This window comes from Cebus imitator, unplaced genomic scaffold (genome assembly GCF_001604975.1).
Source record: "Cebus imitator isolate Cc_AM_T3 unplaced genomic scaffold, Cebus_imitator-1.0 Scaffold110, whole genome shotgun sequence".
Lineage (NCBI taxonomy): Eukaryota > Metazoa > Chordata > Mammalia > Primates > Cebidae > Cebus > Cebus imitator.
In genome coordinates, this window is record NW_016107425.1 from 783,550 (window position 1) to 801,150 (window position 17,601).

Consider the following 17,601-nt stretch of genomic DNA (forward strand, 5'->3'; position numbering starts at 1 on the left):
TGAGTTCCATCAATTCTGCCACAGCCTCCCAAGTAGCTAGGATTATAGGCACGTGCCACCAGCTAATTTTTGTATTTTTAGTAAAGACGGGGTATCACCCTGTTGGCCAGGATGGTCTGGATCTCTTGACCTCGTGACCCACCTGCCTCAGCCTCCCAAAGTCCTGGGATTACAGGCGTGAGCCACCGTGCCTGGCCCAAAAGTACTTTTACTTATATACAGAATATTATAGTAGAAGTAATAATAATATCTGAGTTGTTGATGAATTGTCATGTGCGAGGCTCTGTAACAGGGGCTTTATTTTCTCTCGTTCCATGTTCTGAGCTACGGGGGGGCAGGTAGTGCATGTATTTCCACTTGGCACTTAAAGACCTTGAGGCCCAAGATGGAAGCCAGATCACTCTAACCACTCCCCGATGTGGAGAAAATGCTTTTATTCTCCAAAGTCATTAATCCTTTTTTTTTTTTTTTTTTTTTTTGAGGCAGGGTCTCACTTTGTCGCGTAGGTTAGAATGCAGTGGAGCAATGAAGGCTCACTACAACTTCGATCCCCCGCTACCCCACCCCATCCGTGCCACCATGCCCAGTTAATTTTTTATATTGTTTGTGGGGACAAGGTTTCGCTATGTTGCCCAGTGTGGTCTGCAATTCCTGAGCTCAAGTGATCCATACACCTCGGCCTCCCAAAGTGCTGGGATTACAGGTGTGAACCACCGTGCCCGGCCCATTAATCTATTTTTGCCCCCTTTCAGGAACAATAAGTAAACATTAAAAACACTGCATTCTACAAATGAACTTGAGCTTCTCTGTTAGGGAGAAGAAGAGTAGGTAGAGAAAGTAAGTTTAATCAGATTTGATGTTTTCTTACACTTCGGTGGAGTAGAACAATGGGAATAGCTGGTCAGCCATTACCCATTCATCAGTACTAAGCAAATTCAACAAAACTAATGTTTTCAAAGACATACTCTTTTTCTTGTTTAAACTAAAGGTCCTCCATCAAACAAGACATTTTCTATGTAAGGGTGTTCCTGTAACAGAGGAGGCAGTGGTTTGCTATGTCCTTATCAAACTAGGGATGTATTTGCCAGTGATTCCATTGAGTTTTTATTTTATTTTATTTTTAACTTACATTTTGGCATTTTTCCCTTGTCTCCTACCTATCATCAGGGGCTCACAGGAGATTTAAAGAATGAATGTGAACAGATGACTAAAATAATTAAAAAATAACCACGTCTCTGTAGTCTCTTGGTTCCAGAAATGGTCCAGCTGGTTCTATTTTTATAATTAAAAAATTGCCATTTATTAAGCATCTTCTACATGTCAGAGCTTTATATATTTTTATGTCGTTTTAACTTCACAACCATCTACCAAGGTACATATCCTCAGCGGGTACCAACCCCAGAGATTAAATAGGGAGTACACCAGATACGTGTCTACCATGTGAAAGCCAAATCCAGATTTTAGTCCAACAAACAGGTGTCCTTCAAAACACGTTGCCTAGCAACAAATTTATTCTAGTTACTTCCGGCATCCTAAGCGAAGAAAAATAACCAATTCCTTCCTAGAAGCCAAGCTTGAGGGACCTTTAGAATTCTCTAACAGAAAAGCTCCCCACCCCCTTCTGTGACCCAAGCAGTTACTTAAAAACTAATACCTCCCATTGGCCGGAGTGTCCACGCAGCAGCTCCGGCAAGCCGGGTCTCTGGTTCTAATCACTTGAATCTGACTTCTGGGAAAACTGGCGTCCAACGACTCCCCCGGGAGGCCCATAGTTTTCTTGGGGCGACCTCAGGTTGGGGGACGAAGTCCTGGAGGGGACACTTGTTCATCCACAACCAGAGACATCTCTCCCAACTCAAGACTTTTTACTCCCCAAGTTTAAAACTCTGAGGCCACCCCGCCCCCTTCCCTCTCCCTGGCTTAGAATCAGGTATGGACACCAACTTTCCAACCCTCTTTCCTTCTTCGGCGCTCCTGAAGGTAACTGGTGCGCGTGCGCACGTCCGTCCGAGGGTGTGTGCGCCCAGTTTCCGGCGCCGCGGGACCCCCCGGACGGCGGGGCTGTCCTTCAGCCGGGGCGCCTGCCCCGCTCCGCCCCCGCGGGCTTGCTTCCCAGCCGCGCCCCGGGCCCTCTTCGTCCCGCCCGCTCAGTCCCGCGCTCACCACCGCCCTACAGTTTCGGCCCGCCCTCTCCTCGCCGCTCCGTGGCTCCCCGGGCTGCCCCCACCCCCGCCCCCGCCCCCGCCACCTCCCCCGCCCTCGCCCCTCCCCTCCAGCCCCTACCCTCGGCTGCTGCCAGAGCTTCCTCCGCGCGCCGTGCGGTCTCCACGGCTACGCGGCGTGCCCAGCGCGGATCCCCGAGCCCCGCGCGAGCAGCTAGCCGGGCTGATTCTCGGTGTCTGCCCTTCGGATGGTCGGCTGGAGAGGGCCGCCAGCGGGTAAGACGCGCCGAGGCCACAGCGGGTCGCCCTCTCCTCAGCCCTGTGTGCAACCTGACCCAGCCCCCACAGTAGACCCCTCCCCCCGCAAGACCCGGCGCCCCAGACTGCGGACTGCTCTACCACTCCGGGTTCGGGCTCTGGGCCCCGCGGCTGCCAGGCGCCGCCGGGAAGGGAGGATGCGCGCAGCGGGGGTGAGGAAGAGCTGTGCGTGAATGTCTACGCGGGTGTGGAGATTACTGGGCGGTTCTGACAGCCGTGTCTACACCACCACGCTTTGACCTGCAGCTTCACATGCACCAACTCCTTTCCCCCAAGTAACGAAGATGGCCCGTCCCATCCCGGGGCTTCCCTCCCCCTCCCTCAGTCCTCGCCCTTGCCCAGAATTCTTTTACTTATTTTGGGGAAATTAGTTAAGACATCACTACTAGCTAGATAAAACTTAATCAGCCATAAAAATTTCGATGAAATTTGGACAAATCATTTCTATTCCCGGGCCTTGTTCTCGTCTTACGTAAAATGAGGGCTTCGGACAAGGAATCGCTTCCACAGTTAAGTCGTCAACCTTCTATGAGATGATGAAATTGACTTGAAACTTCCAAAATGTTGATATTGTTGTCTTTTGACTACTCAAACTATTCTACACTGAGCCCCTGTAGCCTTTAACACATGGGATAATGATCAATTTATTGTTTGGCATAGGTGTATTGGCTGAATCTGTTTTTACCCCAAGAGAACCCCTGGAAGTTTTGTTTTTTTTTTTTTTTTTTTTTTTTTTTTAAATAAATCTGAAAAGGACTCTAGAACTATCTTTTAATATGTTTTATTTTCCTAAAAACCAAATGCAATGATCCTCAAATCCAGCTTATTTTTTAATTTTTATTTTGTTTTTGTGAATTGAAATTGTTTTGGTTTTTGTCATCTCTGGAAAACAGCAATAACAACAGCATTCCTCTTTAAATGTTGAGTCTTCCAGAGCTGAAATTCCAGCATCTCTGAAGATATTTCACTGCACCCACTCCAAAATTCCAGAGCTTTCTACCTACCCTCACCAGTTGAGCCACATCCTCAGTGTTTTCTCCCGTTTGCCCCATCCAGTTTCAGTTCTGCATTTAGAACTGGCTTCATTTGTGATAGTTCACCTTCAGGACTGGTCTCCCTAGGCTGTAAATATTAATCGTTGTAATAGGAAGAGGCGTTATAGTAATTGTTCTAGCAGGAGATGAGTGCCACTATTATTATTCATTATTAGCTAATTATTTTAACCCTTGCAGTAACTCTTTGAGATAGGTAGTATTTTTATCCACACTTTACAGTTAAGAAACTGAATCAGAGAGGTTAAGGAATTTGTTCAAGATCACACAATTTGCTGGGATTTGAACATAGACAACCTGACTCCAAAGTCTGGACTCCTAGCACTATATTACACTGTAAAGGAAATATATAAAATTTATAATTAGTCACTTTAAAGAATGAATGTAAGTAATAGATCTTTGAAACCATTTTTATACATATTTGAAGCTATACTGTAAAATATTGTCCCCGCAGCATGTAATGTTTCCCCCACTAAGCTCCCTGAGGATAGAGGACAGTGGTTAATCAGCTCTCTTTCCTTCTCTCAAGATTTACAGGGCCTGAGCGTGTGGCTATCTATTTATTCATTCTGCCTATTAGAGACAAGGCAGCTTATAAAAACCAATAGCACAAAACAGTAAAATAATTGCATAAGTGGGATGAAGAAAAAACATGTAATTTCTTCCAATATTACAAGAGAAATCTAAAACAAAAGTTTCTGAAGTTTGAATTTTAAATGTTGGTAATTCATTTTATGAAAGGTTTTTTTTGTTATTGTTCCAAAATCTGTGGAGTCCAAATAATACCAACTGGGGAGGTTCAGAACTTGTGGCTTCTGTTTGCATGACTTCTAAACTACAATTTCTAATCTTGTGGCTAATTTGTTAATCCTACAAAGGCAGTCTTGTCCCCGGGCAAGAAGAGGGTTTGCTTTGGGAAACGGTGGTTATCATCTTTGTTTCAATGTTAACTATAAACTAGTTTCTTCCCAAAGTTAGTTTGGCCTATGTAGAAGGTTAGAAGCAAGATGGAGTCAGGTCAGATCTCTGTCACTGTCATAGTTTTCTTACTGTTACAATTTTTGCAAAGGCAATTTCACCTCTGTTGGTCCAGTTTTGCCCCCACTGCCTGCTGATTCTCCTTAGGTATCCAGCCCATGAGCCCAAAAGAAAGCATTTGATTGATTCTGGTAATCAGTATTCCTCAGTTTGGGCAGTATGGGAAATTACATTGTAGCCTCTTGGAGGGAAGCATTTGTTATAGTACTTTGAAGCTTACTTGATGACATACATATAAGAAGTTAGTATCCATTTCACCTGTAAGATTCTGAACTTCTCAAACTAGAGCATCTTCATCTTTGTGTCCCCAGAGCTTAGCACAGTTATATCTGACATGTAGTAGGTGCTCATCAAATGTCTGTTTTATTTTGTACTATTTGTTGTCTTTTTCTTTAGCGACAGAGTCCCATTCTCTTGCCCAGGCTGGAGTACAGTGGCACAATCATAGCTCACTGTAGCCTCAAGCTCCTGGGCTCAAGCCATCCTCCCACTTCAGCCTCTTGAGTAGCTGCGACTGTAGGCACACACCACCCTGCCTGGCTAATTAGTTTTTTATAGAGGCAGAGTTTTGCTGTGTTGCCGAGGCTGGTGTCAACCTCCATCCTCAAGCTATCCTCTGGCCTCGACCTCCCAAAGTGTTGGGATTACAGGTGTGAGCCAGGATACCTGACCCAAATACCTGTTTTAAATAGGCATTGAATAGTGTATGAAAAGTTTGAATTATCATGACTGTGTTGTTCCCATTGCCACGGGGACTGTTAAAAGATAGTGACTTTATCTGTGTTCTGAAATAGTCTGCTTCTTCCCTGGAGTCAGTGATCTTTATAAACAAGTATCAGTACTTTAGGGCTTAGGTAGTTTTTAAAGTTAATTAAAAGCCCTCAGAGATAATCTGCTTGTCTCAATTGCAGTAAAGGCCCGTTTTTGCTTTCCTAAGCAATTTTATCCCCATAAGACATCTTTCCAAACTTTTCCTTTAGATAAAACATCAAATTGTTTCAACAGTGTTCTTTGTATATGCCAGGCTCTGTGCTGAACACTTTACCCAGATTATCCCATTTAATCCTTATAATGATCCACCAGAGGTGGCACCATGGTGGTCCCCATTTTTCAGATGGAAGAATGGAAGCTTAAAGAAGTTAAGTGATTTGTCCAAACTCAGCCGGGAAGTGACAGAACTGGGATGTGAATCTAGTCTCTTTTACTCAAGAGCCCCATCTTTTGAGTACTGTACTGCCTCCCAAGCAATTAAGTTTTGTGAAAGGAGATGAAATGGACATTTCCTAGCTAATGATAGAGCCAGACTAACTGAGCGTGGGTCTCCATCAAGGGCTGGGATCTGTTCATCCTACGTTTTCACCAGGTGAAAATGGTGGGAGAATTATATGCACGAATGTTTCATCTAGATGAAGAGTAGAATGTTGCAATCCGTGAAGTTCCTAGAGCTAAAAAGGAAAGGACTGCTCCAAATATTAAGGTGGGCCAGTGCCGTGGCTCATACCTGCAATCCCAGCACTTTGGGGGGCCCAGGCGGGAGGATCGCTTGAGTCCAGGAGTTCAAGACGAGCTTGGGCAACAAAGTGTGACCCTGTCTCTTCAAAAATTAAAAAAATTAGCTGGACGTGGTGGTGCATACCTGTGGTCTCAGATATTCAGAAGGCTGAGGCGGGAGGATTGCTTGAACCAAGGTAAACGAGGCTGCAGTGAGCCATGATCACACCACCACACTCCAGCCTGAGTGATAGAGTGAGACTCTGTCTCAAAATAATAATAATATTATTAATAAATATAAAGGTGATGCTCTGTGGGACATACAGGTACCCACAGGATTGTGGAAATCTGTGAAGTAAAAGTGTGTCTCAGGAAAGATCATGTTAGATTTCTTTTGTTAAGGCCTTATTTAGTTCATTATTGCTTTGTTTCTTCTTTGGAGCTTTACTGCCCTAGAGAATCAGAGGAAAATCATTTATCCTGGAGTTTGGTCTTCCTTAACTGTGTTTCCCCGAAATATGCCATGCTCTTCTGATAGACTTTAGTTCTCTGTGAACCTCTCCAAGAGAGCTAATTGAATTTACATATCTGGCTTTGTCAGCGTTCCCTAGAAAGCAAAGCCTGAGGTAGAAGTTTATGTACAGCTGCTTTATTTAGGAGCATAAGTCAATGTGAGGGAGTTGGATTTAAAAAAATAAAAATACGAAATAATGATACTTCCCTTTTATTGTCCACAGTCTTAGCCCTGAATTTTGTGTTCCAGAAATCCCTCAGTAGGTAATAATTATGACAATTTTTAAAATCTGGCTTGGGGCATGGGAACAAGTGTTAGAGGAGTGAGCAACATGGATTGTTACTTAGGAAAATTTTAAGTGTGGCCACTACCATACTTGAAAAAAAACTTGTTTATTTTTCTCTTAATGAGAATGAAATTTATCCAGATATATAAACGGCTACATTATAGGAAAATCAGTCCTGTGATCAGGTAACTTAGAAAGGTAAAAATTCATAGAGAAAACATTGTACCTTTATATTAATAAACACATGAGAACTTACGAGATAAGGATTGTATTTTAAAATCAAAGGTCATTTCTGTATGTGTTTGTTTAAATAATTAAATATTTAAAATATCATATATTGAAATACTGTGGAAGAATTTTTTCTTGTTCTGGTCGCATGTACTCTAAAAGGTGTTTTTATTTATTTATTTATTTTTGGAGACAGAGTCTCTTTCTGTTGCCCAGGCTGGAGTGCAGTGGTGCAATCTTGGTTCACTGCAACCTCTGCCTCTGGGGTTCAAGCTATTCTCACGTCTCAGTCTCCCAAGTAGCTGGGATTACAGGTGCCCGCCACCATGCTTGGCTAATTTTTTTATTTTTTAGTAGAAATGGCGTTTCAGCATGTTGGTCAGGTTGGCCTCAAACTCCTGACCTCAGGTGATCCACCCACCTCAGCCTCCCAAAATCCTGGGATTACAAGCATGAGTCACTGCGCCTGGCCTTAAAGGTTTTTTTTCGTGACACCAGTAAACTGAATGTGGCAGATAGTTTATTTACATGTTGTGGTGTGTTTTGTTGAAGTAGGGAAGAGAAATGGTGTAAGCATGAGCAAAGATGACGATTTCTCGGGTCATTTCCATAGGAAAGCAGAGTTCTTAGCCAGCTGTTGATTGTATTTAGATCTAGATTTAAAGTCCAAGTTACGCAAAACCAAAAAGATAACAGAGAATTAAAGCCTTATTTAATGCATCGCTTTTCTTACATGCAAAATTACTCTTATAGCTCTTTTTAAATAAACTCCAAGGTGAGATGGGAAGAAGAGGAAAACTTGGTTTCTTCTTCTTTTTTTAAATTTTATTTTAGGTTTGGGGTATGTGTGAAGGCTGGTTACATAGGTAAATGTGTCATCAGGGTTTGTTGTACATATTATTTCATCACCCAGGTAGCAAGATCAGTATGCCCTAGTTCTCTTTTGTGCTTGTCTACCACCTCTCCCCTTCCCCCCAGAAGGCTTAATTTCTCTAGATTTTTTTAAACTAAATTTCATAATCTGGAAGAATGAGGTTTTCTAGTTATTGAAATAATGCTACTAAATACTAAAACAAAATACATGCTTAATACCTAACTGACAGACTGTGTTCTGTGTTCTATTTGTATTTTAAATCTATTCAAGTGTTTAGAGACTTATGAAGAAAATATTTTGGTTTTTGCAGGAATTCTGTAGACAAGAGAGATACTGTAAAGGTAAGGTGAGAGTATACAATTTTTTAAGGATGTTTTGGGTCTATTTTACCATCAATTTATATAGTTTTAAAATAATCAGCTTTAGTATAAAATTGCATTTTATTCTAGATAATAGAAATGTTTACATAAAGGCTATTAGTAAATTATTTCAAATACCTGAGACTAAAATAATAATATTAGTTTTTATTTCTGCTTCTATTTTAGACAACAAAGAACAAACAGAATGGCAGATTGCTAATGTTTAATCCAAAGGGTAAATGATTTATTACTTTGAAAGAGTATGTTTAATCACTATTTTGTCCTAAATATTAAGAAGAATGTTGGAATGTTGAGTGTCATTGAATGACTTAGCAATTAAATCCATTATAATTTTGCCTGTCCTTTTAAAAATCCTAAATATTTGCCATTTAGAAATCTATGTTAGGGACATCACTGTTAATAAAATGCTGAGGGTATTTTTTTCTCTTTCAGAAAAAGTGATGATTGAATCAAATGAAGCAATGTCAGAGTAAGAAGATGTCTTTGTGCAGCTGATCTCTCCCATGCCTTTTAAGCAATTAGAACAAGATAATGCAGCCATTTGTCACCCAATTAAATTTGAAAGGCCAGAAATGCATGGATTAGCCCTTCAGCTTTTGCTTCAGTCAAAGCAGTTGTTACTTAGAAGGACAGTTAAAATGAAAAATGAATTTTGATAAAAATGTAGAAGTATAGATAATATTCACTTCTGCTTTAAACACCCTGTATTCTGTATTTTACTTGTATCATAATTTTCATTGCTCATTCCTATTTCCCTTTCATACTTATTCTTTCAGAATATTTCTTCAAGCGAATATTTACTTTAAAATTAAAATATTTACTATAACATGAATTGTTACTTTTCAATAAAGAAAATAATTACCTCAACTAGTTAAAGAAACTAGTGTTAAAAAAAATTACACTACATCATTTCCAGCCTTTGGCTAAGATCAAGTGTAAAAAAAAAAATCACAGTACAATATCAGTTTAGTACCTAAATTTTAAGTATCTGCTCTGTTCAAGGCTCTGATTCTGATAACCTATTAAAGCCTTTCCTGTAATCATCTCCTACCTTCTGAAAAAAAATTCTGTATTTGTTCTCTGAAAAACTACAGCTTGAAAGTTGATCATAAACATGTTTGTGGGAATTACCAGCAAATTAGTAGGCACCTTTCTGGTGGGATTCTTCTATTCAAATTCATATTGTTTTGGTTTATTCAAAATATTGGCTGGGAAAAATTCTGCCTTAGGCAACATATATTTTAATTTTCACATTGTCAAAACTAAAAATATCCACCTTCGCTTTTGTTATAAATTATATATATATTACATATTATATAATGTTTTTATATTAAAGAGAAAGTAATGTATAGCAAATCAGTGACAGAGACCCTATATTTATTTTAATTTAAAGTTACAACCAACCAGAAATAAAGAGCCTTGCTACATATAGTAATCTACATGTAGTTTTTATGTGTCCTAGTACATCGTTGAAAATATTTATATAATAAAATCTAAAAAATGTTTCGTTGTCTTTGAGGGAAATTTGAAATATAACTTTCAGTAATATTAATAGAAGTTACTAGATCATGGATGAAAAGAAATTGCTGTTGTATCCATGAGCCCCAATGCCCTTTGACCGGTAAGCAGTGTTGGATGTAGAGCAAGGAGTGTTCCACCTCCTGAGGTAGATAAACCCCAGGGATAAATCAAATGCAGCCTAGGCCAGAAGAGAAAAGCAGAGTGGCTACTTGTTCTCTTGATCGCAGTCATAATTGCATCTGCCTCTCAAACTGCTTGCAAGGTCAAAATGATCATGTTCCCTTTAATTTGCTTGCAGGGAAGGACAAGGGTGGATATTGTAGTCAGTAAGCTTCAAAGGTGCGTTGTTTTGTCAGCTCAGGTACTTCACCCAGAGCTGAAGGTAAACAGGGCTAGTTCTAGAGAAAAATGATCAAGTAGGAAAAAAAAAATCGTGGGGGACCTTTGCATGGGAAGAGTGTGGCTGACCTGCAAAGCTGATGAATTTTTCCAGCGTAGCTTCTGTTCCACTCCACCCTGCTGCTGGCTTCATACTCTGACTGGCAGGTGAGACTTGCCAAAAGATTTCATTTAGGTTGGGTTAGGTAAAACTAAAAGTTTTTTCTTTTCTCAAATTCTTTGCTTCAGTTTTTGGGTTTTTCACTCCAGTCCCAGCCACAAGAAGTATGTGGACTCCATAAACCAGGAGATTCAAACTTCTGGGCACACAAATCCCCCATTTAACATTTTCTTTTTCCTTAGAAATCCTGTGTGGGAAAGATTTTGTCTACCCAGCAAATTGCTTTTCATTAACAAACTATTTTCAGCAGTAGAAATAAAATATGTATTTAATGCTGGATAAAGTTTTTTAGATTTTGGACCTTACTTGATTGTTTGGTCAAGCTTTCAAGCATAAAGATTGAGGGGGAAATGGCTGAAGCAAATCCACAGCACTCAATGCTGACTGAGGTTGAAGAAAATTGTATCTGTATCTGTAGGCCTTTTCTTACATGATCATATGTTTTATCACCTTTCCTAAAATGAATAATGAGCTATCTTTTTCCCATTTTATACCTCAAGTAAATGCCTTTTTGGACGCAGACCAAGATTGGGAACCAAACTTAATGCCTCACCAACGCAGGTCTCTCCAGATATAGCTAAGACGTTCACAGAAAAGTAAGTTTTAATTAATTTTGTTTTTAGGCCCATGTTTGATCATTTTATGACAAAATTTAAAATAGACATCTCCTGAAAAAATTATTAGTTTCAGTAGAAGTTTTGGGATACTTCCTAAAGATGCCCAGCACTTTAAGGAAAAAATTCTAAAACTTAGGTTATCTGCCTGCTAGCATAAATATGTTCCAATGGAATATCTAACCTGATAAACTCTGTCATTTAAGTACTAAATTAAGTACTTTTGCATTTTCAAAGGACATTATTACATAAAATAAAATTTTAAATCTTTCCTCAGTTGTAGTTAAGAAAAACAGATCTTTTAGAGCATTCTATTTATCTGTTTTTCTTAAATAGTTAGAGGCCTTATTACCATAAATCACTTTCCCAAATAGAAGTCAATAGATTTTAGGTGAAGATAAGATTGACCTTTGGGCCTCTGATTATTTGAAACTATGCAAGAAAGAACATAGAAAGTGAACAAGACCATAGAAAGTGAACAGAAAAGGAATTTATATCTTACTGTTAAAATCAGGATTTGGCAGGGTGTGGTGGCTCACACCTGTAATCTCAGCACGTTGGCAGACTGAGGCAGGCAGATCACCTGAGGTCAGGAGTTCCAGACTAGCCTGACCAACATGGAGAAACCCCATCTGTTACTAAAAATACAAAATTAGCCGGGCATGGTGGCACATGCCTGTAATCCCAGCTACTTGGGAGGCTGAGGCAAGAGAATCGCTTGAACCTGGGAGGAGGAGGTTGTGATGAGCTGAGATGTTACCATTGCACTCCAGCCTGGGCAACAAGAGCAAAACTCCATCTCAAAAATAAATAAAATAAATAAAATAAAAATCAGAATTATATCATCTCTCACATAGTTATTTTTCTGACATGTTCACTGCTTCCAAATAGTAATATTCCATTTATCTTCAGGTCACAGAGTATGTTGGCTGCCTCCATGTGTGTTTCATTAAAATTACTATAGACATTTCCAGTTATTCAAATACCTAGAACTATACTAGCTAAATTTCCTTTTTTAAGGATGTAACTTAGTGAATATGTAAGTACCACATTTCATTCTAAAGCACACATTTTTCATATTTTAACATCTCTTACAATGTCATCTTACACTTATGTTTGGCAATATTTTTTTCTTTTTTAGTGTACATGAAACAATGGTATGTTTTATAATAAATAAATGGTATCTTAGACTGAATGAAATACTGTAATTCAGGGAAGAAAAAAGACATCAAAGCCCTTTTATGTAGATCAGCTTTGAGAGCATATAAATTTTAGTAATCACTGGTTTGGTGACCTTTTATGTAATAGGAGTCTTTACAATCAGGAGAAGGGAACAAAAAAAAAAAAGAAAAAAAAATAGGAGTCTTAACAATCCTGGAAACTGAATATCTCAGTGATTCTCCAACTTTTCATATGTAGAGTTTCTTCTTGGATGCTTTCTTTCACAATGAGAAGATTGAGCGGGGCAGAGGCAGAATAAATGTAAATCATCTTTGCTGTGCGTTTTTCATTTCCAGAGAAGGGCTTTGCTGTAGCCACATATACTGGGGGAGTAAAGATTCCATTCCCTCTCATAGTATTAAGGATCTAACAAGCTGGTCAACCTATTTGCTAAATCAGTGCAGAAGACCACTAACTTAACTACCAATGTTCTGGATTCACATTTCCATGAAGGAAAAAAACAGAGCCATTGTAACATTAGGGAACAAATAATACTTTACATCTTTTCATATATTTCCATGCAAACTAGAAGGTGAATTTTAAAAATTGTTTGAAGGAGACAAATTGAAAGATTCTTGATATCTGAAAAAAAGAGACGGGTTGTTTTTTTTTCCCACAAGCATAGGTGCCTGTCTTTGTGAACAGAGGGCACCACATTAAGAATTCCTCGTTTCTATGTGGTATTTACTAAGATGAAGCTTCAAGTTTAAAGATTAAAAGGGAGAGTTAACTCATTTTTAGTTAAGCTACTTTAATGAAAAAGGCTATTTTATAATATGACCAAGGGCTAATATTAGTGTTGGAATCTACATAAGTGTAGCATTTAGCAGTTACAAAAATTGATTTATAAACTTCATAACTTCAGGCTAATTTTCTTAGTTTTATTCCATCATATCACTATGATGTACCAAAGACATTTCTATAGCTGACTATTTAAATGCCCTGTTTAAAGAACTCTGAAAAGAGTCTAAGAATTGTTATACAATAACAATGCCAGTCAGCAATAGAATTTTAATCATCAGTAAAATAATTTGTAATGCTTTTCCATAAAGAAGATACTACATTTTACCTATTTAGTTTATTGTTGGCATATTATATTGTATGTTTGTATTAAATGTAATGTGCGTGTTTAAAGCATTAAACAGAATTATGAACTAAGAAAATATTTCTGACTATCTACTTTAACATATAGGAAGGAAGTCCCTTCTAATAATATTGAAAATAAAGTCTCTTTAAAGAATACTGAAAATAGAGTATCTTCAAGGAGTATTGAAAGTAAAGATGTCTTAACAAATCTACAGTCTGACCTACAGTCATCTTCCTGCTTAAAAGAAAGCACAGGTAATAACGTTTGTTTCATTGGATTAACTAACTATGGCTTCTGATTGAATCCTCTTTTTCCACCACCTTTGGGAGCTGACAATTCTGTAGGTCTAGGGCAGGTCATGAGACTCAGTGGTATTTCAAAACCATGTTCTGGGTGATTCTTATATTCAGTCAGGTATGAGATCCATGGATATACATTACATAAGATGATAATTACAAGTATTATTAAATCCTAGAATGAATTAAAATACCTATGAAAGCATTAACACACTCCATTCATTTAACAACAGTTGAAAGCCACAGTGCTAGGCACTAGTTTGGATACAACAGTTGGCAAAATATGGAAAGTCCTTGCCCTTATGAAGTTTACATTCTAGTAGAAGACAGATAGCTGACTATTGAAAATAAATAACAGGCCAGGTATAGTGGCTCATGCCTGTCAATCTCAGCACTTTGGGAGACCAAAGCAAGAGGATCAGCCCAGGTTGAGCCCTAAAGTTTGAGACCAGACTGGGCAGCATCGCAAGACCCCATCTTTACAAAAAAAATTAAATTAAAAAAAATTGCCAGGCATGCTAGTATACACTTGTAGTCCCAGCTACTAGGAAAGCAGGAGGATTGCTTGAACCCAGGAGTTCAGGGCTGCAGTGATTATGATCACGTTCCTGTACTCCAGCCTGGGTGGGTGACAGAGCAAGACCCTGTCTCAAAAAGAAGTTTAAAAAATTGTCTAAATAAAAATAACAGGCTGATGCATAGATAGTAAGTTATCCAAGTTGATTGTTCGTAATCAGCTACAGAATTCACTCTTTGTTTTCCTCTTTTTCCCCTTCTCACTACTGGACTTGAGTAGTCTAAAAAAAAAAAAATGTTAAAAACACAAGCACTGTAATCCTAGCACTTTGGGAGGCCGAGGCAGGTAGCTCACTTGAGGCCAGGAGTTTGAGACCAGCCTGGCCAACATGATGAAACCCCATCTCTACTAAAAATACAAAAATTAGCCAGGCGTGGTGGCAAGTGCATGTAGTCACAGCTACTCGGGAGGCTAAGGCATGAGACCCGCTTGAACCTGGGTAGCAGAGGCTGCAGTGAGCCGAGATCACATCGCTGAACTCTAGCCTGGGCGACAGAGTAAGACCTTGTCTCCAATAAATAAATAAATAAATAAATGTAAATAAAAACTCAAATAAGCAAGGTAATTACAGGTTGTGGTAGGTGCTGTAATGTAAATAAACAGCTTCTGGGAAGAGAATTGCTTTAGATCTAGGGATCAGGAAACTTCTCTTCTGATGCTAAATGTTTGTGAAGTGAATGAGATGGTTCCTGTGACATCACAAAGTGCCCCTAATTCCTCATTATGACCTCCCTTGGTGACATCAGTGTGTTGAGTCAGTGCACAGGCGGGGTGCACACTGGACCATCAGGGTGATTGTGAGCTGATGGAGACTGTAAATGAACCAGAAACAGGTAGATGGATGGCCTGAATATCACAACCATCACACTCTTGGAAGAACTTGATATTCCTTTTCAGGATAGCACTTAGGGTTTAGAATCAGGAGTTTGTTGTAGATTCATAAGTTTTATCTTTTTTTTTTTTGATCTGTGTTTTCTTAACATTGTCTTCTATGGAGCTCTCCTAGATTTCCTCATTTTCTTCTTTCTACCACAAGTGTGTATACATTAATTTAGAGTAGCTTATAGCCACCTTCCCATCAAAGAAGACATCTCAGAGACTTCCCAGGCACTCAGAATCATACAAGAAGGGGTGGGTGTAACAAGTTCAATTTCAAACCATGAAAGACTTCCACAAAGCTGAAGGAGCCAGCAGGCTCACTCAGTAGTATTTCCCCAGGAGATGATTTAAACTTACTTTAATTGAAGTATATTTATTTTATATTAGTAAAAATAATGCAAGACATAATTAAGAATATAGACTCTGGTCAGGCTCAGTGGCTCACACCTGTAATCCCAGTACTTTAGGAGACTGAGGTGGGTGGATCGCAAGGTCAAGAGGTCAAGACCATCCTGGCCAACATGGTGAAACCCCGTTCCTACTAAAAATACAAAAATTAGCTGGATGTGGTGGCACATGCCTGTAGTCCCAGATAATCTAGAGGCTGAGGCATGAGAATTGCATAAACCCAGGAGGTGGAGGTTGCGGTGAGCCGAGATCACACCACTGCACTCTAGCCTGGTGACAGAGCGAGACTCCGTCTCAAAAAAAAAAAAAAAGAACAGAATATGGACTCTAGGGCCAGACTGACTCACAGATCTACCACTTAATTAGCTGTGTGAAGTTGAAGTTGGCCAGTATATTTAACCTCTCTGTCCCTCAGTTTCCTCACCTATAAATGGGAATAAAAATAATACATACCTCATTGATATTGAGAGATTTAAATTGAGTTAAAATATGTAGTGTTCCAAATACAAGTTTGTTATGATAATTATGTTACTTTTATGAATGTATCAGTTTAATGAATGGTAATAGGATCTGACAAAATTTGATTTGCAAACTTTTCAATGTTTATTGTCTAAATTAGGTATATTCCCTTTTAGGTGAAGTGGGCAAAGATGCAGTCATTGTAAAGCAGGAGAAAAATAATGAATATTCCCTTCAGGATATTGATGATAAGTTGTCAGAATCAGCAGAGGATGATGGTGAAGACGATACCAGTGATGAAGATAATGATGAAGACAGTAACCCTAAAAAGAATACTCAGGCCCCACTAGAGTTAATGGCAGAAGTAAGTTTTATTTGTGCATATAATTTAAGAAACTTAAAAATACTGAAATAACTAAAGATCAAAGATTTAAAATCACTACTGTGAGAGCTAAAAAAGTGGCTCTCCTGGAGGCAGAACACAGGATGGTGGTTACCAGAGGGTGGACAGGAAGAAGCTGGAGATAGAAGTCAGCTAAGGGGTACAAAAGTACAGTTAGATGGAAGGAATAAATTATAGTATTCAGTAGTATAGTAGGGAAATTATAGTTAACAGTAGTTTATTGTATGCTTTAGAATAACCAGAAGAGAAAATTTGTAATATTTCCAACACAAAGAACAGATAAATGTTTGAGATAATGGATAATCCAATTACCTTGATTTGATAATTACCCATTGTATGCAGGTATCAAACATGTACCCCCAAAATGTATACAATAGTATATATCAATAAAAAAGTAAACATTTTTTTAAAATTAATAAAAAGATCCTTGTCCACACACAGATGCTTGCCCGGCTACTCATCTCTCTTACTACTTTCACCAAGTTAGAGGTAAAAGAACATTCTGGAAGGACATGCAGTATTTTTGGTAAGGCTGAGGCAGGAGTAAGGAAGTTTTGGTACAAAACTCTTCAAGGACTGCTTTAAGGAAAGCTTTCTATATACCCAGCATTATGCTAGTTGCTGGGTATATAGAAATAAATAAGAGAAGGCGTGGTGGCTCATGCCTATAATCCCAGCACTTTGGGAGATCAAGGCAGGTACATCACTTGAGGTCGGGAGTTCAAGACCAGCCTGACCAACATGGAGAAACCCATCTCTACTAAAAACACAAAAAATTGCCCAGGCACGGTGGTACATGCCTGTAATCTCAGCTACTCGGGAGGCTAAGGCAGGAGAATCACTTGGACCCAGGAGGCAGAGGTTGCGGTGAGCCGAGATTGCCCCATTGCACTCCAGCCTGGGCAATAAGAGTGAAATTCCATCTCTAAATAAATAAATAAGAGAGACATGTCTTTGCCCTTGATAACAGGCACATATATAAATAATTACAATAAGATTAAATGCATGCTAGTAATAAAAATATTTATTAAGTTTTCTGGGAACGGAGGATTAAGGGACTAATTGAGAAAAGGAGGAGGAGCAAGGAATAAGAGGAGGATTTTTAGAGGAAGAGACTAATAGAATCTTAGAAACTTGGGCCGGGCGTGGTGGCTCACACCTATAATCCCAGCACTTTGGGAGGCTGAGGCGGGTGGATCACGAGGTCAAGAGATCGAGACCATCCTGGTCAACA

At 39.1% G+C, this 17,601-nt stretch overlaps 1 protein-coding gene across 2 annotated transcripts in view; it reads left to right on the forward strand.

Annotated features, from left to right (window-relative positions):
- The first annotated feature begins 1,693 nt into the window (after positions 1-1,693).
- Positions 1,694-17,601, forward strand: part of ERICH2 (glutamate rich 2) — a 26,619-nt gene continuing 10,711 nt past the window's right edge. The window contains exons 1-7 of one of the 2 annotated variants that reach the window (XM_017538161.2): positions 1,694-2,438; positions 8,274-8,304; positions 8,509-8,557; positions 8,776-8,812; positions 10,924-11,019; positions 13,451-13,599; positions 16,141-16,328. In XM_017538161.2, the coding sequence (XP_017393650.1) occupies positions 1,933-2,438; positions 8,274-8,304; positions 8,509-8,557; positions 8,776-8,812; positions 10,924-11,019; positions 13,451-13,599; positions 16,141-16,328 (1,056 nt within the window). In that variant the 5' untranslated portion in view covers positions 1,694-1,932. The other variant, XM_037741887.1, reaches the window with a different exon arrangement.